The sequence below is a fragment of the Nymphaea colorata genome, chromosome 7 (genome assembly GCF_008831285.2).
Source record: "Nymphaea colorata isolate Beijing-Zhang1983 chromosome 7, ASM883128v2, whole genome shotgun sequence".
Classification (NCBI taxonomy): domain Eukaryota; kingdom Viridiplantae; phylum Streptophyta; class Magnoliopsida; order Nymphaeales; family Nymphaeaceae; genus Nymphaea; species Nymphaea colorata.
In genome coordinates, this window is record NC_045144.1 from 18,370,350 (window position 1) to 18,396,232 (window position 25,883).

The following is a 25,883-nucleotide window of genomic DNA, read 5'->3' on the forward strand; positions in this document are numbered from 1 at the left end:
AAATTACAATTCGAGAATTAGTCAAGTTCAAGTTACATGAACTTGAATAGATTAAACTCGACTAGGCTCGTGTATAGCTAGGCATGGTTCAAACAATCGAGCTAACTCGATCCGTAAAGCTAGACCGTGGTCTAGTTTTGCCCTTGTAGAGTCGTGTTTGAGTCCGGTGAACTCGACAGTTAGTTTGTCATCGTATTGAGCACGAGCTCCAGCACGATCTGTCGAGTCAAGCTCGAGCTGACCTTGGAAAGCTCGACTTAGCTCATACACAACTTTAACCGGCTGGACTGTAATCCAGACCTTTCTTGGTTATGAAATGAGGAAAGAAAATGTTAATAAAGCATTTCACCTTAATCTGGATCTGGATCTAAACCAAATTGGTGCCCACAACATATATAAATAAATATTTGCTTCGTGTGAAAAAAGCTTGAATTCAAAAGCTGGATAGGAATCCGATCTTGAATTGAAGAAAATATTACTTTTTTTATTTTGTTAAATGTTAATTAATTTTAAGTAAAAACACCCGAAAGTGTCCATCGTTACTCAAGGTCTTCAATCCAAAAATAGATTTTCAAGAAGCTTGGGACAACGAAGTTGAGCAGAGGTGACATGCATTTTGAAAGTGCTAATTAAATAAGAAGTCATTGACACCTTTTTTTTTTTTATGGTAAATAAAAAATTATTAACCTGTGAAATATTATTTTCTAAAATTTTATATATCGTTTTTTAAAATTTTTTATAAAATAAATTAAAATTTTTAAAATGTGAGTGTAAATTAATCTGGGAGCGTACACAAATTCCGGCGAACTCAGCCGGAGTCCACCGGAACTGCCAGCTGGACGTCGTCAAGCCCAAACGCGGTAACTGTACCGGAGTTTCGGCTCCAACGCGTCCGATCCATCACGTGCAACACGATATTTCTCGAAATAAAAAACTCACGTGAGGGAATTGAAGGAGGGTGGAGGTGGAGCAGGTGGGCCCCACACTGGAGGGTTTTTCTAATTTTTTTTCCCACGTGTTCCCTGCGCGCCTTTTTCCTTGCATATGAATCCATTCCCCTCTCAACCTTGTGGACATGAAAAGCTTCTCCATAACCAAACTTCTTCTTTGATCGCTGTCCTCTTCTTTCCAGGCGGAGAAATGATCAACGGTGCAGCCATAGATTTTTTGGACTTGCAACCGGATTTTGTGATGCATTCTCAGGTCCAGAAGCTCTCCCCCGCAGCGAGCCCGGTTCACAGTAAGTCTTTCTCCTTTTCAAGTCCCCTTGACGTCGTGTTTGATGGGTCGGAATTATGATCCTGGAAACTTTACGTGTTTTGTTCCAGGGAAATGTGGAGTAGAAGTTTAATTCCACTTTCCAGTTTAGTCATGTGTTTGATGGCTTGAAACTTTTATTCCGGCAGTTTTTTCTGCTGTTTGGTGCTCAAAACCTCTTAGCGCATGCATTGTGAATCCGTCGCACCTGGTTTTAGTTCCTGGGGTTTTTCATCATTCGTATCCTCCATTTTCTTTAAGCCTAATCTTGTATTTATGGCAGCTTTCCGTGATGATCTTGAAAGTTTTGAGGGTACTGAATTGTTGTGTGGTTGTTTGCAGGCCTGCAGAGGTCCATGTCGAAGATAGATCCCGAGGTACTGAAGAACATACTCGGTGCGAGGATGACGGAGAGGAAGACTTCCGATAATTACCGGTTTGCGCCGCCGGCAGGCGGCCAGACGGCGAACTCATTCTTGCCGGTGTTCCACTCCGCAACCAAGTAGACATCACTTCGTTATCGTTTTGTTTCTTTGGTTCATGTTAGTTTTCTTTTTCGGTTTCTTCTTTTCTTTTCTGAAACCTGAAAATTTCTCTCAGCGGTTTTCCGTCCGAGAGCCCGCCGGCCACTGCTCCCATGACAATCTTTTATAATGGGGTGGTCACCGTCTTCAACGTTCCATCTGACAAGGTCTTGCTCTGACCACCGCTTCTTCCTTTCTTTTGACTGTTGGTCTTTTCCAAGCTCTTGGAGTTGAGTTGAGATCCTTTCACAGGCAGAGAAGCTCATCCAGTTCGCGGCCGCCGGAAAAACGGCGCCGAGAGGAACCATCGGAGCTCCGACTCGCTTTGCCTGCCCCGGGTTCGCTTCAATTGCCTCCGTCGCCGATGAGGTCCCGATGCTTGACGGGCTAACCAATGGTGCCTCTCTCTCTCTCTCTCCTCTTCTAAATTTTTATTAAAATATATTTCTTTAATGACATTCAAAACGTGTTAGGAAATATGTTGTTTATGACAATATTTTATATGTTTCTAGACATCTCTGTAATATATAATATGCACATGATAACAAACAGAAATAATGGCGGTGGGCACCGTACATGAAATTTTAAATACTTATACGTTATTTAATATTTTAAACCATAAGAATAAAAAAAAATAATTAGATGGTGTTTATTAGAGGTCAGTACCCTTGATCTACCCTACTTTCAGAACAAAATGAAATATCTCACATATAGATTTCATGAGGTTTTTATTACTTCGTATTTGAGATCCATGGGTCAGGTTTTCGTGATTTTGTTGATGGAGACAAAGATTTGCATCAAAATTCAGGGTTCATCAAATTAAGGATTTTAAGTCACGAGATCTAAGATACACATCTATAATCTTCATTTCACTTTCTAAACTTAATGGATCTTAATTATTATAGCAACAGAACGCCCCCCTCTTGTCCCAACTTAACATCTTTAAATTTGTGAGGAAAAAAAACCAAATCAAATCTATGAATCTATTTATTTAAATTTTCGGGGACTCAATTTTTTGTCCGCAAAAGGAATGCCATTGGTGTACACATTGAAGTGCGGTGAAGGTAGTATCTTGAAACACCGAAAACAAACCAATATTCCTCTCGCTCACCAAAAAATTCTTGAATATAAATTCTAAGGTACTCAAATGTCAGTAGTCCAATGGGATGTGGACACCAAACTGACAACATGCCGCGCGACCATTGTTTTTGGGTTTATCTTTTGTTTTAGGTAGAGATTTTCCCGGAATTGCTTCACTTATTTTGACCACATATTTTTCAAGGAAGTTGTCTAAAACTTTGCTTTCTCCATGAAGCTGACTAAACTCAAAACATAAGAAGGAAGAAGAGAATCTCTTGTATGGTGGACCGGCGACACATGAAAAAACAAACATAAAGACTTAAATATCTTATAAGTTAATTTCCACTGTCTATACTCGTACTTAGGTGCATCAACCCATACGATAGAGTATAATTCAACAGTGCCATGTACTACAATGTTACATGTACTACAATGTTACTTGTCCTTTGAAGACCAAAGATTGAAATTCTCGAGATCTTGTCCAATTGGAGTTGCGTCACTAAACATATTAAGTTGTCCGAGGCCAGAGGATTTCTCCGTCCAAACCCAAATGAAAAAATCCACAAATAAAGCATGAATTCCATATATATATATATATATATAAAAGGTATGATTTTAAAATCAAGATGTAAAATGTTTGCTACTGAATCAACTAATGCACGCTTTGTTTGCAGACCTGCCCATTGCGAGAAGGAAGTCACTGCAGAGATTTCTAGAGAAGAGAAAGGGCAGGTAATTGCCGGGGCCTTAACTAACCCTCACTCTCAAGATCTTGTAAGTTCTTGGAATTTCATGATCTTCGTGATTGTTGCTGATGTTGCATCAATTATTCCTTGTCCTTTGCAAAAGTGGGTTACCATTATCATTCATTCATGCACATAATGCATGCCTGACCCCATTGTCTCCTTTGTTTGGTGTAATAGTCCAACCTCCTTTTTGCCTTTCATAATGCCCACATGTTAAATGCCATTGCCTTCTTCCTTTTTATTTGGAGTCCGTGTTTGCCCTTTAAGCATTTTCGCAAATGGTAGGCTTCTTTTCTCTATATTTGGATTATATATATATATATATATATATATATATATATATATATATATATGTAAATTGGTAGGTGCTTAACGTAAAAGGAATCATCTTGGCGGTTGATCTTTTTATTTATGGTGAAAGATTGATATAAAATGAAAGAGAAAAAAAAAGACGTTATTTTAATAGTCTAGCATTAATTAACAATATTCTCCTTGATTTTCTCTCAACATTGCATCTTAAAAACATGCATGAATGATCAATATGGTTCCAGATGGGTCATACGCGTGCTTACCAATTTCTCTCTCTCTCTCTCTCTATATATATATATATATATATATATATATATATATATATATATATATATATATATATATATATATATATATATATGAAAGGTTTTGTTGCTTGTTCTAGATGTGCCACATAGTGATGACTAATAAAAGGAGTCACGCAAATTTAGGGGATGGACCCGTGATTCATGTGGCTGTTGTTGAATAAGTTACAAAAGAGAGGAAGCTTCCCTTGAACTTCCCCTTGTAATTGATGAGGGTACAATATTGTACACCCACCCACCTAACACTTGTGACAATCTTCACCAAACACGCACCTAGCACCTTTTTTTTTTATTACTGTAGACTTTAACATTATGTTTATTACTTTAGAGAGAGAAAGAGAGATGTTGGCTACTTGATATTCTTGTTCGTTGTGGGCCTTGTGAGCACGGGTGGAACCAGGGTTTTTTTTAAGAGCGGGTCAAACAATTCAACCTTGGATTTGGGTAGGGCTAAACTAAACATGAATCTAAAAAATACATTGAGCAATTAATTTTTTTAATGTTTTCAATGTATTTTTTTTTTTTAAATAGTTGGAGTAGGTAGCCCACCCCCTCCGTCCGCCCCTGCTTGTGGGGCATTCTTGTACTTGCACCTTTTTCTCTTTCAACTTAAAGGATCAAACTCTCTCTTTCTCTTTTTATACAAAGCATGGGTAGTGTAACCGGTCTGGTTGTATGACATGTTGTAGCCACGCCCTCAGTTTGAGTCCTCAGGGGTGCTATCTTGATGGTATTGAGAAGTGTTGTTCTTATGATATTTTCAAGAATGAGATTCGAAAGATTATAGGAACTTCATGTAAAGGATCCAGTATGCGAATTATCATTCATGTAGAATAAAATAAATGGGAGTCAGTATTGGGTCCTATTGTTATTGAGCAGTCTTTCTCTTTCCAGCAGGCTGACTTCGGCAACACCTTACAGCCGCGACGGCGAGCCCAACGACAAGAGCTTCTTGGACGCAGCACGCGCTTAGATCGTAGGGGATAATATACATCTAACATCTTAGCAAGTGTTACAGATTATGAGATAATGATGAAGATGATGATGACGACGACGACGACGACGACGACAACGTTCACATGAAAGAATAGTGGTGAATGTTGAATGGTTTATTTTGTTTATGTAGCAATTAGAGATATGTATTAGGAAACATCTATGTATTAAGATGTATCACCTGACTTTCATGAGAAATTGGTTGCCTTCTTACCTCTCACTCTCTCTCATTGCTCATTTCGTCGAGGGATTGGGTGGGGAATCCGGCCTTCTTCAGCGAGACAAGACAGTGGGTCTCCTCGGCTCACCCTATATTTCAGAACCATAAATTTAAGATTTTCCACATGCCTCAAATATTCCATGAATCTCAAACAGAGGGATCATATTTTTGAGCAAATAAACCCTAATGAATAATAGCCCTTTCATCAACCCTAATCTCCTTTCAAAGCTTGGATCAGAATGAGATTTAGCTTCGCCGAAACATACAAAAACCCGCAAATGATATTTGTGACAATGGTCAATGGACAAATAAGGACATTGACAGCTTTGATGGAATCCCATGACGTGATGTGTCCAGATGCAACAGTTTCTAGCAAAAAATACAAAGAAAAAAAGAAAGATGAAAGAATGAGAAGCCCTGAGTAGAAAAATGAGTTTGGTCAGGGAACTGCAGTGTTCAAGACTTATACTCTGAACCCGTCAGGCCCCAATTTCTGATCATGACTAAAACCTAATTTTCCATTGAGATGCGCTTCTCCATTGCGAATGCATTTCACGTGGTCAATGAATTGGAAAGTTTGATCTCATCCTCAGTGGGGGAGCCACATATAGGCAGGTGTTTGCGTTTGATATATCTAGAATCATAAAATATTAAAATCAAAATACTCATGTTTCAAGAAATTTGAATTATTAAAAAACAGAGAATTTTATTTTTGAAATTAGGAAACCGAAACTTGAATTTTCTTTTTTATTCCATTTCACTTTGAGGAGGAACCATGATTCTGAAAATTTCATTTTTGAATCGAAATTCCAAACCATCAAATTCCCCCTCAACCCAAAATCAATGTATGTCATATTGCAGAAGGGGGAAGTGAAACCTTAACTTAATACAGTAACTGTGGTGATTAAATGTTGTCCACATAAATTTATGTCATGCAACATCACATTTTCATTGTGCAGTGTGATGATCTCACTATATCTGATCTTGATATAGATATTGAAGACTACCCAGAATGCTTTCTCAATCAAACGAAAATTGATTTGGCAATTCCATTTGGAAGAAGCAACATCTTTTCCCTTTTTTTGCCTACCCTCTTTATTCCTGTTAAGCAAAGCAACCATGAATTAAAGCACAATATCCACATGGAATACCATTTATAAATCTCTCTCTCTCTCTCTCTCTCTCTCTCTATATATATATATATATATATATATATATATATAGAGAGAGAGAGAGAGAGAGAGAGAGAGAGAGAGAGAGAGATAAGGAAAAATTAAAATAAACAGTTTTAACTTGTTTCAAGATTTATCAAAAACCAAGCATTCTTGGGTTGAGTTTCAGTCTCTCTCTCTCTCTTTTTTTTTGTGTGGAAGTTATAAACTAGAGGTTCCTAAGTTCATTGATAGAGTTGAAATTGCAAAACAAAAGGAAAAACAGCCTTGAAATATGAAAAATTGATTGGTCATTCTAGCGATTTGGAGTCATCCTGCTCATTTGTGAAGGCAGTTTGATCAATCACGATGAACAGTAACAGTTGAGAGAAAAATAAAGGGAAAAAAAAAGTAAAAGTCATCTTTGTCGTCTGCGCCACGTACTTTTTTCTTTGTTTTTCTCTCGAACCATCCATTATGATGAATCAACCGGTCCTCATGAATGAGTTGGTGTTTGAAGAGGTCCAAAGTTTGTTAGAATGTGAAATCAGAATCTAGCTAACCCAAGCTAACTTGTGGCAAAGAAAAAAAATAGAAGGAGAAAAATGAGTACTTTTATTTTATACTTGTGGACCTGGGGCTAGGGGTTTGGTTTCAATTAGGTCTTTTTTTTTTTTTTTTTTTTTTTTTTACTATGGTAGAAGAGGCCAAAAAGTTTACTAGCTAGAGCATTTACCCCAGGTAAAATCTAACAAGATCCTGCCTAACCTTAGGCTTGCCAATGGAACTCTTAGGCCCTGGGACCAGCTTCAATCTAGCCTTCCCTCTCACATAAAGGGGAAAAAGAAAGTTTGACCATCAGAAATTAGCAAAACCACTTTATGTTTCTTTATCATTTCGACTATTATGGCTAATTACACTCTAATCTAATCTAATGCAGTGTTGTGAAATCCTGATTTTACGAAAACCAAGTTTTTAAATGAGTTTTAGAACATGATTTGTTTGTTTTGCTGATACACCCAAAGCCCGGTTTTTACCAATAGCTTGGTAAAAGTCAGTTTTCGCTCCGGCTTTGGTAGTGCCCAAACACTCTAGAAACCTGGTTTTCGACCTCCATTAGCCGTCATGCAGTAGCGTAGCTACATAAACCACGCCAACAACAAATTTTTTATTATTTTTACTTAGATTTTTTATAATTATTTACTTATTTATATATGTTACGCTCCTTCAAAAATGAGAATTTCTATAACAGTATCCCATAGCAAAAAATTTGTGACTCTGATTCAAACACTCGCCCCCAAAAATGGTACTTAAGCACACACCTATTATATTATATTATATTATTTCAGAAATTAAAAATGGATGATCCGATCGTTATTGTGGTTCAAATATCAGGGTGTAATTTTTTGGGCAAGCCAAAACTGTAGGTGCACATAAAAGCCTCACGAGTAAGGGTGGGCATCGGGCCGGGGGCCAGGCCCAATATGGCGGGCCCGCGGCGGCCCGGCATGGCGGGCCGGCGGCGGCCCGGCCTGACGCCCAGGCCTACTCACGAGATCCCATCCTCACTATTCCGGAGAGTCTGTACTTGGATGCCGTTTCAAATTTGTTCAAGAGGAGAGGAATTCGGTCTAACACGTGTTTGTGGCAAATGGGGAGAGGAATCGCTTTCTTAGCTCTTCCCCATCTACAGGAGATTCCAATGCTAGAATGCTACGTGAAAAGATGAAAGGATCAAAGAGATGACCACCTAACCATCACCGCCAGCATACGAAAAAGGCCAGCTTTTGCTTTTATACCAGATGCGGATGGGATAAACATAGAATTGTTGGTTTGGAAAAAAATTCCCAGAAATGCTTGAAAATTCAAGAGGCCACATGTAAGGTCTGTAGATTCGGCTCCAATGGTTTGGTGCATGGCTCGTGCTAGTGGCTGGTAAATATCCGATTTTTTGTTCAAGTGGCATGGATGTTGTTACAGAAAACGTGTACGAGTATTATACGACAAGAAATTTCTCAGGTATAATATAGCAAAGTTGTATATCTCGGTGAATTTTTAAAAAATTCAAAACATTTAATAAATCTTAAAAATTATAAAAAATAAAAATTAATAAAAAAAACAGCAAAAGACGACAAGTAGGGGAAAACATGGGCACATTTTTTTGTTTTTTTTGGCATTTTTTTTTAAAAAAATGGGTTTTTAAAAGTAACTTGTTTTGTAAGAAAATTTGGAGATGGAGTTGCATGCACCGGATGGTGTGTGTTATAAATATACATTGAAGGAAAGAGGAGGAATTGGGGTAATAAAAGAGTTTTTATTAACAAATGTGGCATTTTTAGACTTTTAACTTTTTCATAACCTTTGTTTTTTCGTCTTTTTAAAACGCTACACTTTTTATTTGGTGTCTATGCATAATAAGCAGTCCCTTATAAGCCGACAGACCTGGTGCCATGCAGTGGCATAAGTAACACTATAGCGACATCCCATGAATCTGCACTAAAAAATGAGATAGATTCATAGAACATTTGAACTACCGTCACATAAATATGATGCAATTTTTTGGACAGATTTACGAGACACTCTATGAGTGTCCTTGCTGCCAAACGACCTTTTCAAGTATTAAATCTACTATCTCGGCCTTTTTTTTGCAGAGAGTCCCGCGGATGTTATGCCTCCATCATGTTATTCGAATGAACAAAAGAATAGAAAGAATGACGCCACGAATACGGCAAATTCGCAATGTCGATCATGAAGGCAGCATGAGAAATAAAAATTCTCAATTCATATCTAGGAATCCACCCAAATCTTTGAAAAGATTATAGACACCCAAGCTTGATTGGAGATAGCTTAAGAAACAGGATCAGAAATCCCCGTTCTTTTCTGCACTCAAAAGCTAAATTTGTTTAATTATCACTTTTGTAAAAGGGTTGATGGGGATTCGAAGAATGATTAGCAGATTCCTGAGTAGAGCACATGGCTGGTTGATCTTTCTAACGAAAGTTCATTGATACAAAGAGGCATTTCAAGGCATAATGGAGCTACAGGCAAATGCAATGACCAGATAATGAATTTTTCGGGCAGTTGTGTCATGTAAGAAGGGCGTGGACTTATGTTATTTATATAATACTTTAACTTTTTTAGAACAGATTCATAGAACAGTAACTACGTATTACTTTTGGTAATGGACCAAGACCTATTAATAGTGTTTCTACCAAAAAAAAAAAATTGTAGTTTCAAATTTTTTGAAATTCAAAGGGACAATGTTTTTCCCCTGGTGTCAATGATGTTCTCCCCTTCATGAATGTGAATGTGAGTTGAAAGCCGTGCAGTTTTTTTTTTTTTTTTTTCTCGTTGCAAAATGAGAAAAGGAAACAAATAATGTGAAGAGAACTATACAGTTGATAAGGATTTAACGTGGTTAGATATAACTTTGCAATATGAAAAATAAGCAACGTTTTGGATTCGAATTTGAATGTAAACCCAATTGCACAAAATTTGCTTTGGTGGTAGTTGGTGGCGCTGATAAGTGGGTGAAAGTTCAGTTGTTTAATTAGATGTCCTAACTCAATCTTTAATTAGTAACTAGAGGGTTAAAGGAAATGACAAATCCCCGTCCTCGTTCGACAGTTTTCAGGAAAACCACATAAAAATGAAGCGCTTTCCCAAAATGTAGAAAATATGAGTCCTAATTGGAATTTTCTAAAATGAAAAGAAGCCTCTGATCGACCCGAACGGTTGCCCAAATCCCTGAGCCTAACCCCCAAAGCCTCCCCAAAACCCTAACTCTTCCTTGTTCCTCTCTCTCTCTCTCTCTCTCTCTCTCTCTCTCTCGCGCGCGCGCGCGCTTCCCTTGGCGCGTGGCAGAAGATCGGGAGAAGGCTCTGCCCTTGAAGGGGAAGGCGGAAATGGAGGACTCCGACGACCGGAAAAGGAAGAAACCGGAAGCTCTTGTAGAGGATGGCCTCACCTCGCTGAATCCGCCAAAGTTCGCTAAATCTCAAGACGAAGCTGCCATTTCAAAACTTGACAGCCGCGACTCCGATGGTGGCGCCACCAAGCCGGAATTAGTCCCTAAAGGCGAGGAAAACGGCTCTGTGGGAGAAGAAGCAAAGCAGGAGGAGCAATTGAGTTCGCATTCTGGTGGCGAAGGGCAAGGGGCGAAGAAGAATGAGGCTTTGGATCCGCAGGGGACAGGCTCGTCTGCTAACGGGAAGGACAAGGAGATAGTGAAGGATAAGGGAAAAGGGAAGATTTTGGTCGAGAGCGAGACCGAGGACGATGAGGAGGATGGCGGAGTTGGTGGGGTGGATGAAGACACAGACAGCGATCTCTCGGATGATCCTTTAATCGAGGTTGACCCTGCGAACATCCTCCCTTCTTGGACCAGGCGACGGACAGCGCATTCTGGCCCTTACCCGATGTCCACCGTCGCTGGAGTTGATGACGATGATGACGAAGACGATGATGATATTAGTGCTGATGAAGACGACGTTAACGATGACAATGACGAGGACGACGATGACGATGAGGATGAGGATGAGGACGATGATTAGATAGGTGATCCTTTGTCGTTTTGTTTACTCACATCTGTGGAATTTCTTGTTGCATTAAACGATGAATCATCCTGAGAAAATTCTATCGTAGGATTTCGGGCTTCATGGTGATAAATTGCGTTGAACTGTGAATTGTTTCTGCTAATTATGGGGAATTTGTTCAGCGCATCTGTGGGAGTTATCAGCTTTATCGTAGTTAACTATGTAGTAATGGGTCATCAGTTGTAAAGTATTTATCAATTGAATGGAACTCTGTCTCTAACACATTCTCGGATTGTCGATACTGCAAACTATTCGATGATTAGAAGAGTGGTTCTTGCTTCTGTGTTTGTGGGGACTACTCGTGTGATGGTCGCTGGTTACTTTTCCCGATTGTAAGGAATCGAAGCACCAATATAGGCATAGATTGTTGTTGGTTTACTGTTTAAATGTAATTATTATTTCACTTGGTCTTTATATCACAGCCTTAATTCGTTTAAAAAGTTGTTACTTTTGTTTTTCCTTTGTTAGTGGCTGTTGATAAACTGAACTTTCTTACGTAGATAGAAGTGAGATCGTATTCCTTTTTTGTTTCTTTCAGGAAAGGCATGAACTTGGGTTTTCATTTTAAATGAGTCTGTGAGGCTGGTCTTGTCTCCTTTGTTCTATGTTTGTGGTTTAAGCTCTCGGATCGTTGCTTTCGGACTATATGTATCACATGCTGTGGGCACCTATTTATATGCTTTTAGTTGATGCCGTATTCCGAGAAGAGGATTTCATTCTCCCGATGCTTATTGATATCCTGTCAGAGTGAGTCCTACCTTTATCATATAAGGAGTTTATCTGTATTGCGGTAAATGATTGATCTCCAATACAGCAACAGGCAATATCTAGTTTGAGGAAGTATAGACAAATCAATTGTTAACGCTATGTTTCCTCCATTTCTTTGTTTGGCGATGTGGCAGTATAGAGAAAAGAGTTGCTATCATGAGTCGGTTTGATGCGAGTATCAAGCAAAACTTTTTATGGATTGTTTCTGGATATACATAAATTTAGATTTCAGAGCCCACTGTAGCTTTCGATGATTTCACTTGACGTCAAAAATGATACAGGAACTTAAATTGTAGAAGATGAAACTTGATTTCACCTCTTGAGGCCTTTATTCAGCACGTATAGCACCAAATGTCTCCAAATGAGCTGGCTGATTAGTGATAATTAAAGAGTATCTGATATATGATAGGACTCTTCTTTGTTATTGAAAGTGAACCACGCAGTGAAATTTAAGAGTGAACCATGTATTTGTATGAAGAAAAGTACCAGTGCATGTGCTACTATTGATTGTAAATGGTCTTCCGAGAGAATCATGCGTACACAAGTTCATCAACGTCCCTGGAGTTGGAACTACTGCTAGGATAGACATATCACTGAAATACCTCCATTTGGATTTGGTATTAAGTTTTTTAATGACGAATATGTTTTGGAGGTCTACACATGCGTGTGGTAGGTCTCAGTTAAAATAAGAGCAATGAACTGCTGCAAATCGATAAACTGCAGAGATTTGTGTATGCTTTCCTCTATTTTTCTACTTGCAAATGCCTTTGTTTAGAGTGGGTTGGTGGTTGTCATTGCGAGGGCTTCGTGTTTCTCTACATTTGCTTCCTATGACATATTTACTCATCTGGAAGTCTTGTCATGTGCCTTTTTCTCTTCTTTAGCACCAAGTTATGTCTGCCTCATATGGGAAGCATTCTTGCGATTATCAACAATAGTTTATTCTGCAAACGTTCTATTTTTTTTTTTTCTTTTCTTTTTGAAAGCAACAGCGGTAACATTGAAAAATAAGTAAAACTCAGTCGATGACTGCCAGCATTTCATATTCCTTCCCAGATATAGCCGCTTCCATTATGTCCACAGGACTTATCTCACCACTATTTTCCATGAAGATCTTCAACAAGTTCTTTGAAAATCCACTAACAAGCGCCACCCCCTTCTCTGTGTCCTGCACAGGTGTGGCAATAGAATCACGAAGGTTCCAGAAGACAATCTCTGGTGGCTTCTCGTACCCACACTTCCTGAACTTTCTCACTATTGCCATGTAATCGGTTTCCCAGGGATTTGCCGATGCTTCATCGAACTCCATGTCACTAAAAACAAATACGCGCTTGATCATTTGATCTTGTGTTAGGGTTCCATCCACGGCTATCTTCAGGATCAAGTCGAATACCTTCTGAAAATCTGTATTCATTCCCCATTGCATGTTCTCTACAAACTGGTACTTTTCGGCCAGTGTGCCACCCTCAATCTCATGAAGCTGTGGATTCTCGCTGAAGGTAAGTAAATGCCCGTTCCATGGCTTTGAACTGAGTTCAGAAACCAGGAGGCCAAGTGCAATGCTGACCTCAATTGGTGTCCCGGCCATGCTCCCAGACACATCGCAGATGGCCAGACTGTTTGTCAGTTTCTGCTTTTTCTGCATTTCTTCTACAATCCCTCGCCACTGGAGTTCTGCTACTTCATCAGTGCCACCATTAGTTGCTGCTGTTATTGCTGCTTTTAGAATCTCATGGGGAAGCAATGCTCCTGATGCAATCTTGCATTTCCCCATCTTTACATCTCGGAGATATTCTGCGAAACGATCTCCATCGTGTTTCTGGAAGAGCCTCTTGTAGTTTTTCATGGCAACAGAAGCAACACGATTGTATGGTAGGGCATCCCACTGGTTGGCACTCATGTAAACTTCAGGCAGCTGCATAATTCTCCGCAATGGGACAAGGGCTTGTTTGCGAAGACGGTCTCTTACTCTATAAGAGTAGTGCCTCTCCTCTACGTCAGCGTATTCTGGATGGGATTCCCGAGGAAAGAGCCGTTTCCCAACTGCTTCACAGAGCAGCAGAGACCGATCATATGAAGAATTCAATGAGGGACACCATTTGGCAGCTAAGCTCAGGTGTGGATTTTTTCTACCTGAACCTACTATTGCTAGATCCGAAGCCAACAGTTCTGCAAACAGCTTCGCGATCTCATCATACAGAAAGCGAAAATCTTGATCGTTGTTGTACCTTGCTATAGCTTTCAACGCCATATTTGCCGTCTTCTTCCTGCGGAGTTCTGCAGCATGTTCTTTTTCAAGTCTACATCTCTCCTTCTCTTCATCGATTCTCTGCTCTCGGGGCTTCGCCTTCCTGTTTATCCTCAGACTTTTTCTCTTTCTCCTTAACAAAATGCGTTTCCGGAATGGCCTCTTAATGCGTTCTTGCTTTGCAATTCTGCGGACGTCTGGCCCTTTGAGTAGCCGGAAAAGTATCTCAGGCAAATCTTTGAGGTAACCTGCTGCAGAGAGGCCGCGGATATTGCCTGCCAGGGTCTTGGGATGGTGGCCATGAAGCCACAGAGCAGCAGTATAGAATCCTTCTTTGTCTGATTTCCCTTTCTCCCTCACCCCCCTCAGTTGGCAGACAAGCTTCAGAGTGGTGGTGGGATCATGAACCCACGCAGATTCAAGTAGCTGAATCAATCTTTCACTAGGTGTGTCTGGCACCACATGGAAGAAGAAATCCAAGCAGGGATTGCCGCTAGAAAGAAAAGTTGGGGAGAAGTTCTCAGTAAGGCCCGCAGTTCGAGTCTGGCTGACTGCCTTCAGCTTGGTTTTGTTGAATTGGCTTGTGAGGAGGTTCATGAAGGGGTCAACGGCAGTTTGGTCTGTTTTGCTTCCGGCGGCGGCGGTGTTGCCACCCAAGCACTCTTCGGACAAATCATGAATTTCAGGTGGGCCAAGAAGTACCATTAGAGAATCCATTGCCAATGCTGGATTGTTATCCCAGGAGTAGGTATAACAATGGAGGTGTATGTGAAGGCTTGGGTCTCTTCTTGGTGCCAATTCTGGTTATTGCTTGAGGAGTTGGTAGAACAATGGGGGTGTATATGAAGGGAAGGGCTCACTTGGTGGCCAAGGAAAGGAGACGTTGATTTCTTGATGCCTTTATCGTGGGGTTATGTATGAAGAGAAGGACTTTCTTGGTGCCCAAGGAGACTTGGATTTCTTTATTGATTCCTTTATGGTGGGACAGCGTATGAACTATGAAGGGAAGGGGCTTTCTTGGTGCCCAGGGAGACTTGGGTCGTTTTAACTTGGAGAGCCTCTGAAATGTCTAAGTCAATGTCTAAGTCTTTCTTGTCCTGACCTGTGGTATTAAAATCAGAAATTGAATTGAATGAGCCAGGCTGAAAATTCTGCAAATGGGTATAAGACTTAGTTTAAACTGACTGAGCACTCATGGATTTGCCACCAATTCGATTGGAATCGGCCAATTCAGAGGGCATTGATCCCCAGAAGAGCACTCTTGCATTGATGCTTTGCAGATAAACTTGGTGCTGATGCTTTAGAACAGCTTTACTTGGGGTTTCCTCAGATCATGCTTTTCTGCTTTTATTCTTTAGCTGTCTTACCTTGTTCATTTAGCTGCAAACAAGTGTGGCATTTGATTGTTTCAAGTTGTTAAGTTATGCAATTTCTATGTCCTTTATATTGGGCTTGGATTTGTTAAGTTGGATTCCATCTGTGTTCAGTTCCAAATCAGCGTCTAAAATCAGATCTGGTTCAGATTTTAAGAACTACGGCCCGGACAATTTTGCACATGACCTGATTTTGGTTGTCAAATCTCCACCTTCCTACCCTTTTCTCTACGTGGTTGAGTGACAGTAAAACCATGTAGGAAATTTTTTTTAGAGTGAAAACAATTTTTTTTGAAAAACTAGTTTTGTAATGCCCCAATTTAAGAAGGTTAGTCCCGTATTGAAATTTGTTAGATAATTTTAAGAGTTTATAAAGGAGTTATTAAGTGATTGGTTATCCTAATTCCTGGCTTTTTTAGATTGGAACTGAAGTGGCTTGGAGGTAGGTTGGAATCCATTGAACCAGGGACCAGAGCCTAGTGTGGGAGTGGGTCATCAAAGTCGTTCTAACACTCAGATTTGGGGTTTCCACATGCTGGTGTACCCTTTAAGGGTGTAATACATTGCTTTAAAAAGTCTAGTTCCATATTAAAGAGTGAGAAATTTTCAAGAGCATATCAGTTGGATTGTTGAGTAATTGGTTGTTTCGGTTTGTACCTTTCGTGGATGTGAACGAAAACTGTTACGAGGCCAGTTGAGATCCGTCAAACCAGAAACTCGAGACCAGTGTAGGAGTGGGTCGGGCCATTTCAAGTTTTTATGCTAAAACCAAGTTTTAGCAAGTCTTATTACTAGCCTTTTATATTTGAAATATATTTGCACATTGTGTTCTCCAAATATAATTGCTGGTTTTTTTTGTATGGTAGCATGGAAGATATAGATATGTATGCATTCCTTGTTTTCTTATGAGCTAATCACATCTCCAACTACTTGTCCTTTTCTCCATTAATTGCTATCAAGTTTATTACCACTTTCATGGCTTCCAAAAACAACATTTCTAGGGTAACGAAGAGTTACTACCGCAGATCAAGTTTCCCAGTGTTTCAGGTTTAACAATATCAAACACCATTCGAACCAGAATACATGAATGAATGATTTGACAAAAAGTGATCCTCCATAAATACGTCAGCTTGGGTATAAGATGCATTATCTTCCAAATGGAATGTTCATTGAAGCCGATTCCTTTTTGTTTTTTTTTTTCTTTTCAAAAGACAATTGTACCGACTTTTTTCTTGCTTTTCAGTCTTTAAACGTGTGGTTGGAACCCAAATGGGCAACGCTCATGGGCTAATTATTTGACAAGCTATTCACTTCCTATTCCAAATTCCTTATTTTTTGTCAGTTTTCACATTAAATATTAAAAAATAAAAGATATCTTCTAAGTGAGATCTTTAGAAGCACACCCAAGTCCTGACAAATCAAAAACTCAAAATTTTGGTGAAACTTGAGCTGAATGGAAGATTAAGTCTTGTAATGGAAGTCTTCCGTGGGCATTTCAGATGGTGATGGAAATGGATCAGATATAATCAACTAGTGCCAGCATCACTTTGGGTTGTTTAATCAGATTTGGTAAAGAAATCCAAACACAGCTGCTTATCGGATCTGTGACACTGCAGTTTCATAGCTAAATCATCTGAGTCAGAGATTCAACTGAAATCCCATAAATATCATACCCAATTAGATATAAATGTCATAACTTGGATTTTGGATCTTAATTCGGTCTAAGAAAATAAAAATCCGACTGAATTTAGCTCCGTTTGCAATAACTACCAGAGAAAAAGACAAACTGAGAGCTCAAATGGATCTGATATAACTAAGAATGCAAATAGGTCTGATACAAGGTGAATGTTGGAATTCTACTATCCTGAATTTCACGTGTTTGCACCCTCAAATTTAAATTTTTTTAGAATCAAATGCCGTCGATATTTCCCAATTTCCATTCTGTAAAAAAAAATGGTTTTTAACGAGAGAAAGAGAAAGCACGCTTCTCCTCGCATCAGCCATGGCGAAAAAAAAGAAGAAAAAAGAAAGCATTGCTGCAGTGATGGCCGTTGCCATTATTAAAGAAGTAAAGGGATACAAGACAAACATAGAAAGACAAAACCCAACACCCTAGAAGAAAAAAAGAAGGTTTCTTCTTCATTTTAGTGTTTACAGAATGAGCATCAGTTTTCAAATAGTATCTCTAACTTTAAATAATGCCAATGTGTGCATTAGTAAAAGAAATATAAATATAGTAACTGCATATTTTCCTGTGGAATAAATCGATCTTCACAACATAGTTGCAGAAATCAGACATGGAAGGTACAGTGCGAAAGGTTCTCTGACTGGAAATTGCCTGATGATAAAAAATCCGTAGATCAGAGGAGTTCCGTTGCTCAAGTCAGTGTACTAAGGAGTTTCTCCTTCTTGTAAGCATAGGCAAGTATTTTCAAAGGGAGCATTGAGACGCAGTAGCACTTGAAGCCCATGGTGTTCAATGGCTGGACAACTGCCGAACCCGCTTCCTTCTTTCTCCCTTACTTGCAGAGTTCAGGACTGCAATGGAATTTGATAGATACATAATATACATCAACTAATACAATGCTCCCACCCCTACGGCACAGAAATAACAGTTGACCTGGAAATCTAAACAAACAATTCCAGTTTGGATGACCTAAAAACTCGATTGAGAATCACATGTCAATCAAATTCAGTACAACCAAGAAAACCGAGAAACTGAAACCACCATCTAACCAAGAAAACCAGGCCTTTCCAACACGGGTTAAACTAGGATCGTCAACAACGTATGTCACTTTCCAAAGCCAACCTGCGCAGTATTGAAGTGGGACATGCATTCGCATTAAAGCTTAAATTTATGACCTGCCAAATCAGGGGGGCAGCAACGTTTTCTGCTTCTTTGTGTTCGTTACAGTGACCAAACGCCGCTCTCAACCTGTAGAAGTGATGACGCCATCAACACCCACTGTGGGATAGATGAAATGGGGAGATGATGGAAACTTTCTCCCGACTGTCATTTGACAGATCAGCTGATCAAGGACTGTAATCCAGTATCCAGGCGTCTCCTTAACATTGGGGCTCACCAGATAACTGAAGAGTTTAAAAACACATCAAGCAAAAGCATTCACTTTCCAAGTACTGAGGGACCGGCCACAAGTTCAGGAAAAGGAAAGAATGGGTGATTAAAGAAACGGAAAAGCAGAAAAAGTAAGAGTGATTTGGACCAAAGGAGACCACACTTTGACCTGTCAGACAAGGACAAGACTGCAACGTGACTTGAGAAGAAACGTGAACCCCAGAAAATCATGACTCTGGTAAGTCAGGATGAGCATTTATTGTAGATGATACAGAGCAAATATGGGGCCTACCACTCATCATATTTTCGGTAAAGCAGAAGGGAAGAAACAGGGAACATACTTATCTCTGATCTATCACCCAATTAAGCATTACAACATCGCCGTTGAGTAGCAATCAGCAAGGTAAGAAAGTAAAGGAAAAGCAAGGACCACAGAATGAAAGCTGCCAAATCGTCCCATACGACACAGAGAAACTGTAAAAGAGCAGCAAAGGGGCAAAAGAAAAAGCAGGTGCTCGTGACCACATATATAAATTGGAGATGATGATTGAAGGAATGATGTAATAAATCTAAAATTGATAATTCCAACTGTAAAATCATAAAGGAAAGATGCAACGTCTGCAACTCCGCAATGTCTGTGTCCTGCAAGAACGGTTCCCCAGCTTCCTCTACTGCCTTCCCTTTTGCCAACAGCAGACTCACGGCTACCACACCAGCTCCATAACACAACGATCTGGTAGATCAGACGTTACAGTTGAATCAATCTCCTCCCAACACTCTCCGCAACATATAGCTAAGTCACAGATGCCATGTCCAACACCAACAAATAATACTAATAGTGTATTACTTACTCTTCAGTTGCTATCCTGCTCAGCTATAAAGAAGGATCACATGCAAAAGAATAAACCAAGTCCCAAACCATAAATTAGCAAAATCTTTCATCCATAGTTACAAGATTAGAAATAACCATATATAACCAAGATCCAAGTACATGCAACTACTATAGGAAAACGGAGAGAAATGCCGAAGTTCGATTGGAAGTGACGCTGTTGCCTCAAGCCGACTGAACCATCAAACACAACCCCCAGCATATCAGTCAACCTATGTCTACACCGTCAAGACAAAGTTGGGGGCATCCTTTCGTGGCCCAACCAACGTCCTGTAAATGTAGAGCTTATCAACCTGCTGTCCATCACTTGGGCTCTCCTCAATCAGATCCCTATCGTTGATGATCTCAACATTGAGTCTTGGAACCTTTTCTGCAAGTAGTTTGCATCCATGGTATGTAACATTACATGTCGACATCCAAAGGGATCGCATTGTCTCGTACTTCTCTACTTCTGCTAAAAGCGCTCCATCACCAAAGGGGCTGTCCCTAATTTCCAGCTTCTTCAAATTTTTGCAGCCACTCAACACATACCGCATTCCTTCATCACTATCACCAGCAAAGGCAACAGACAGCATTTCCAGACGCTCGGCGTACATGCCAATGTATAGGAATACTCGATTAGTAAGCAGACCTGACAAGGACAGTCGACGAAGGTTCTTGCAGGACTGAACAATAGCACCAAACCCTTCATCCAGTGGCTCCATGGTTATGTGATCAGGTTTCTTCGGTTCTATGATGCATAGCCTGAAGCGGATGAATCTTGGACAGTTGTTGGCTATGGCTATCAATGCTGCATTTGTCATTTGATGACAGAAGTAGAGAACTGAGTGAAGGACAGGGCAACCCTTTGACACTGCAACCAAACCTTCTTCAGTGACAGCAGCATGATCTACACCATAAGGGTCAGACGGGAACACTCGCAATTCCTGCAACTCCTTACACGTTGATGCTACTACATGAAGCCCATCATCTCCGATATGGTCCAACACCTGCAAACACTCAATAGATCTGAGAAGCCACTTAACTGAAGAAATTATAAGTTTAACGTAAAATAAAATAGAAAAATACAATAAAAATGGATAATGTAAGTTATACAGATATCCAAAAAAACAAAAAAACAAAAAGACCTATAAGATTGCTTAGTTCCTGGTGCTTCAAACAGAAAGAAAATTATGTGGATGAATCCAAAAGAAATCAAAGTGGAGAAAGTGAAAACATTAAAGAAGAAAACACAAAAAGGCAGAGTTGAGAAATAGATTATTCCACTTATACGAATGCTAGACAAGAACTCAAGAAGCTAAAACCAAGTAAAATTTTTAGCTGTGAGGAAGCATACCCACAAGCGCTGAAGTTTAGGGCAGTGGCGGACCAACTTGATCAAATCATTGCTTGGGATTGTAGCATAGCTCAAATTCAATGAAGTCAGACCAGCACAGAGAGAAACTAAATGCAGATATGATGGAGCAACTTCCCAGAATCCAGACAAGCTCCTCAATGACTTGCACTTGAGAAAGGCATTGGCAATATTAGCAGAGCGAACAGTGCGAGGTTCCTGTGAATTCCCACCTGTACCTAAGTCCACCAACTGAGGAGCTCGCAACAGAATCCGGTAAAGAACTTCAAGAGGGACCGATCGATTTAAGCGCAAGCTCTTAAGGTTTGGACATCTACTAACCAACCTTTCTAGTGCCCCAGCGTTCACTTCACCTTCCAAACAAGCAAAATTGAGCCGTACAAGTGATGTGCATGTGTCAGGGAAGCAACTGAGCCAGTTTCCCCTGTGATCTTCGATGTCATTTTCTTGCAAATCCAGCTCTCTTAGGTGCCTATGAATGAAAAACAAGACGTCTAAGAAAAGGACGTACAGCGGTCTAGATTCGAAATAAGGAAGCAGCAGAAGTAGATCAGGATACACAGGCATTGAAAAATATTGAGCATTAGAGCTACGATTTGCCTGTTTCAATGAGGAAAACATATGCTGAACTCAAACACCCCATTTCTACTATGAACAACCTACAAGCTAAAGAGACCAAATCCAGTTCATCCCCATTCCCTAGAACGTAGCTTTTCTATCTGAGATTTCTTCCTGAACATAAACCATCCAAGTAAAGGATTCCAACTAGTCTGTAGGCTAGGCTTCCGTAACAAATCAACCCCAATATAGGAACTAAACCAAAAAAAGAAACCCAACTTGTTGAACAAAGTCAAAGAGAAACTAACAACACACCAAACATTTCAACATTCTTCCTTGAATACAGACTCCCCAGTGAGATATTCCCACCTTAATGTACAGGCCAAATATTCCAGCGTCAAATACAACCACCAGTACATGTAATAAGTTGGAAACGCATTTCTACAAGAAAGGGCTGCGAAGCGGTTGAACCAAGTAAAAAAATGAAACTAAGATCACACTCTGATGTTCAACAAAAACGAAGCAGATGGCGTAGAGGAAACTCACCTACAGTGTGCAGCAATTGCAGCAATGCCGTCCGTGGTAAAACCATCACAGCTGATAAGAACTAAGGACTTGAAGTTCGGAAATGATCGGGAGAGAAGCTCCAGGCTTTCATCGGAGACCACCATCCTCTTCAACCGTATCTCCTCCAGCCACGGGTAGCTCTTCGCCATGGCCTCAATCCATGGGTAAACATGCCCTCCCCAATCATGGGGAACCAGGTTGAAATCTGCAAAATGAGGCTTCCCCTTCAGAGTGAGCGACTTGATCCGCGGAAACCTCGAGATCAGGCGCTCCGGGCTGATGGAATAGCAATTCCCAATGAACACTCGTTCCCTCGACCATCTCTCGATCCGGTACCACGACTTGCACACCAGAGACAACGAATTCCGATCGCGGTGGCCGGAGATGAAGCTGAATATGTGCTCGACGATCTCGTCCGGAAACGAAGCCATGCTCTTCGCTACCCACACGCCAACCAAGGTCCACTACACCTAAAGGTGATCCAAAAACACCAGAATATGCCTAGATTTTCCCTACCCAGTAAAGGAAACAACCACCAAAAGCATGAAAAAAGGGGCACAAGAAAAAAGAGAGAGAACACCCACAATCCAAAAAATGCTCTTTCTCTCACCTTAACCACTCGACAGCAAAGCAACAATGCCTAAAACCCTAAGTCTGACCCTAACTCACCACCATCAACAACACTACTCAGAAAGGAATCTTTCACTCAACTAAAAGAACCCCAGAATCGTTCCCCATTTCTCACAAAGAACACCGTGCCGTCGCTCCTAATCTCCCAAGAAAAGATAGAAACCTCCACCAAATAGTAAAGAAACCCCCCAAAAATACCTTCACCAAACCCTACCATTCACTCTCCTACTATCTAAAACCCTATTCTTTTGGATCCAGAAAGCCAAAAAGAAAAAAAAAAAAAATCCGACAGAAGATGATGGATGGAACAGGTTCCATCTACTCACTCCTCCCACCCCCACCCCTTCCCATCCCCATCCCCAAGTGAAAGGAAGCAACAGAAGGAGACTGACTCACACAGACCCAACACGTCGCCTGGAAAAAATCACCACTCTTCTCCATGATCCACATATCCAGAAACTCCGAGTAAAAATCAATCAAAATCCTCCCACAAAATCACGAAAAAGCAAGGAAACAGACCTCTCTCCCTCCCTCCTCCCCCCTCTCTCTCTCTCTCTAACTCAGCAGACCAAAGAAAAAAAAAAATCACCACCTTTCCGAGATTCTCTCTCTAAGTTAAGGACCAGTGCCGGGTCTTTAACCCGAGGCGTTAACCGCGGTTAGGAGCAAAGGGAAGGAGGCAACGGAAGAAGAAGCAGAAGAAAGAAGAAGAAGAAGAGAGAGAGCAGGTCATGGTACTCTGGGCTCGCAGTGGGGGCTGTGAAACGGACGGCCAGGATGGCGCCAGAGCAAAGCGACAAGGCATGCCGGCCGTAAGATGCCGACCCTCGCACGCCTCTCGCAGGCATGCGTCCTTATCTCTCTCGTGGATCCACGCTGCCGACCAATCGCGTTGCGTCCCCACACGAGCGGCGCCACACACCTCCCAATTTTTTATTTATTAAAAAATGTTTTTTTATATAAAAATAATTTCTGTGATAATAGAATAATGTGCATAGCCTTGAAATGGCGTTGTCCTTTCTGCCTAGGGGCATGGACGTTATGGTCATTGGCAAAACCAAAGCCCACAATAATTGAAGCCTAATTATAAATGGAGTAATTTTGTCAAATTAAGTACACTTGGGCACTGCATCTTTCTCATGTAGAAGGTTTATTGCAAGAAAAAATATTTCAATAAGAAAAAAAAAGAAAATTGTGCCTCAACTAAAGCAAATTGAAGTTTATAGAAATAATTATTTTAAATATAAAAAATAAGTCAATTTGTAAAAAGACATGCAAAAATGTGAAAAAAAAACTTGTTATTTCCTGCTTTGTGGCATTCTTATTATTGCATTTTTATTTTACATTTTTTATTTTTGCTAAGTTTTTAAACCTATCTTAAACTATAGATTAGTTAAGACTAAATGAAAACATTGAAAAGGTTTAATTAAAATTAGTTATTGTTAACCAATAGCCTATCAAAAAATGTGTGGACAAAGTTAAAAACATCGTCACGAATACCATTATTTTCTCATGTTTTTAATGGAAAATTGTTTTTTTTCAAGAAAATCTTGAGAAAATTAGAGAATTTTAAAAATAAAAAAAAATAACGTATAAATGAAATGAATGAGAAATTAATAGGAAAACATAAACAATACTATTTAACAGTGATAAAAAAAGGACGTGTTAATGATAATAAAAACGACAAAAATAATTTATTTTAAGTTGATATTTGAATCCATGATAATATCGATGCTGAAAATAGAGGAAAAACACAAAAAAAGGTAAAAAAAGCATATAAATATTTTTTCCTGTTGGTGATTTTTTCTCTTCTTTTTTGTGTGTTAATATCACGATATTTTCAAAAATATCACTATATCTATGACAAGAGAGAGAGTAAAAGAATGGGGGGACAGAGAGAGTATTTTTGGTTCATTAATTTGCTTGGATGAACATTTTGTTAATCATATAAAACTTAAAAACATATGCTTATAGAATTTAGGAAATAATTGGTAAAATTATCATTAAGTATTCAATATTCTCTCTACATTTTTTTTTTTTTTGACTTGATATGAGTTAACTCATTTTGTCTTGATCGAGAATTTTGGATTGAGATTTTTAGCCCCTCCTTAATCCAAGTATAGACGAGGGAGTATTGGGACGCCACTCGTTTCACTTTAGAGGGTGGGAGGTCGTTATCCGGATGCCAAAATGAAGTATAAATTTGATGATTGTTGGGTAACTCGATTGAAAAGCAACTCATCACACATCCACACATTTATGACACCTTTTAAGACTTAAATATGTAATATTTATGCTGATTAGCGATTTAATAGAATAGTAAATTCTCCCGCATCCTAAGGGGCATAGAATTATAGTTCAAAATTTTGATTAGGGCTGAAAAATAATTTTTTAAAATTTTTATATAAGATAATTGATTTTTTGAAAATTTATATGTAAATTTAAAAAAAAAAAAAAAAAAACTGAAGGTGTCTAGGGTCCCTCCCTGCTGGCTCCCCTTGGCTTCGCCACTAGACTATATGTGGGTGGCTCCCGCTCCTTCAAGAAATTTACACAGCCAATGCGCTATCCAATGCCAAATCATTGCGGCATCTTTAGCAATGAAAAGCTCCACCGCTTTTGTGGTCAATATGTTCCATCTTTTTTCAAGATTGAACTAAAATTTTGTTATTTCTTCAAAAGCTTTTTAAAAAAATTACAAAAAAACACTAGATCTTTCAATAAATAAGCAGTTTTTTTGTCATTTTACATAAAAAAAAATTACTGTTCTCTACTAGTGTGTTTCTTATGTTTATCATTAGATCAAACACACTCAATCAATTATAGGTGGGGTAGTGCCTGATGGGCCAATGTCATGCAGAGAAGTAATGTTCAAAGGCTGGGGCCATGCCTAGTGAGCGAAGGAACCTCCTCTTGCATGGTTGCATCCGCAACATGCAGCACAAAGAGTTGACACCCATGTGAATCAAACTAGGAGCATATAATTTGCTTTCTAAATCGTCATGCAAAAAAGCAATCTTTGATAATACAAATTAATGGCGGAAGCAAGTGGGGGCAGTTGCCCACATATGCCCACAAAAAATAATTTATTGAAATTTCATGATAGTTTTTCTCCTTTACATACATGTGTTCCTTAAAAGTTTAAAATTATATAACTAGTGTCCCTTAGCCCAAACTTTTTGGCTCTACCTCTAAAGCAAATGGAATATAAAGTGAATCACATTGTAATGGAGTCAAGCT

General features: G+C 39.6%; 4 protein-coding genes across 6 annotated transcripts; 2 read left to right on the forward strand and 2 right to left on the reverse strand.

Annotated features, from left to right (window-relative positions):
• Nucleotides 1-1,061: 1,061 nt before the first annotated feature.
• On the forward strand, nucleotides 1,062-5,418 carry LOC116257348 (protein TIFY 9). 3 transcript variants are annotated; one of them, XM_031633985.2, is made up of 6 exons: nucleotides 1,062-1,240; nucleotides 1,600-1,759; nucleotides 1,858-1,948; nucleotides 2,034-2,178; nucleotides 3,536-3,635; nucleotides 5,116-5,418. In XM_031633985.2, exons 1-5 carry the CDS (start codon nucleotides 1,141-1,143, stop codon nucleotides 3,595-3,597), a joined length of 558 nt encoding a protein of 185 aa, XP_031489845.1. In that variant the 5' UTR covers nucleotides 1,062-1,140; the 3' UTR covers nucleotides 3,598-3,635; nucleotides 5,116-5,418. The 3 variants fall into 3 exon arrangements, with proteins under 3 accessions (XP_031489845.1, XP_031489843.1, XP_031489844.1); XM_031633983.2 differs by having other exon boundaries at nucleotides 3,536-3,593; XM_031633984.2 differs by having other exon boundaries at nucleotides 3,536-3,593; nucleotides 5,119-5,418.
• Nucleotides 5,419-10,337: 4,919 nt separating this feature from the next.
• Nucleotides 10,338-11,404, forward strand: LOC116257718 (histone H2A.Z-specific chaperone CHZ1). Its single transcript, XM_031634681.2, has one exon. The coding sequence runs from the start codon at nucleotides 10,491-10,493 to the stop codon at nucleotides 11,136-11,138; it is 648 nt and encodes a 215-aa protein (XP_031490541.1). The 5' UTR covers nucleotides 10,338-10,490; the 3' UTR covers nucleotides 11,139-11,404.
• Nucleotides 11,405-12,638: 1,234 nt separating this feature from the next.
• Nucleotides 12,639-15,571, reverse strand: LOC116257269 (uncharacterized). The gene has a single exon (XM_031633884.2). The coding sequence runs from the start codon at nucleotides 14,911-14,913 to the stop codon at nucleotides 12,967-12,969; it is 1,947 nt and encodes a 648-aa protein (XP_031489744.1). The 5' UTR covers nucleotides 14,914-15,571; the 3' UTR covers nucleotides 12,639-12,966.
• Nucleotides 15,572-19,547: 3,976 nt separating this feature from the next.
• On the reverse strand, nucleotides 19,548-23,306 carry LOC116257494 (protein AUXIN SIGNALING F-BOX 2-like). The gene is made up of 3 exons (XM_031634301.2): nucleotides 21,993-23,306; nucleotides 20,871-21,360; nucleotides 19,548-20,523 (listed from the first exon to the last, which is right to left on the reverse strand). The coding sequence occupies exons 1-3, from the start codon at nucleotides 22,442-22,444 to the stop codon at nucleotides 19,753-19,755; spliced, it is 1,713 nt and encodes a 570-aa protein (XP_031490161.1). The 5' UTR covers nucleotides 22,445-23,306; the 3' UTR covers nucleotides 19,548-19,752.
• Nucleotides 23,307-25,883: the final 2,577 nt, after the last annotated feature.

Coding starts and splice junctions, on each gene's coding strand:
- LOC116257494 (XM_031634301.2), bottom strand. CDS start 22,444: ATGGCTTCGTTTCCGGACGAGATCGTCGAGCACATATTCAGCTTCATC. Junction 21,361..21,992: donor GCAATTGCTGCACACTGTAG/GTGAGTTTCCTC, acceptor TTTCATTCATAG/GCACCTAAGAGAGCTGGATT. Junction 20,524..20,870: donor CTAAACTTCAGCGCTTGTGG/GTATGCTTCCTC, acceptor GAGTGTTTGCAG/GTGTTGGACCATATCGGAGA.
- LOC116257269 (XM_031633884.2), bottom strand. CDS start 14,913: ATGGATTCTCTAATGGTACTTCTTGGCCCACCTGAAATTCATGATTTG.
- LOC116257348 (XM_031633983.2), top strand. CDS start 1,141: ATGATCAACGGTGCAGCCATAGATTTTTTGGACTTGCAACCGGATTTT. Junction 1,241..1,599: donor CGCAGCGAGCCCGGTTCACA/GTAAGTCTTTCT, acceptor GGTTGTTTGCAG/GCCTGCAGAGGTCCATGTCG. Junction 1,760..1,857: donor GTGTTCCACTCCGCAACCAA/GTAGACATCACT, acceptor AATTTCTCTCAG/CGGTTTTCCGTCCGAGAGCC.
- LOC116257718 (XM_031634681.2), top strand. CDS start 10,491: ATGGAGGACTCCGACGACCGGAAAAGGAAGAAACCGGAAGCTCTTGTA.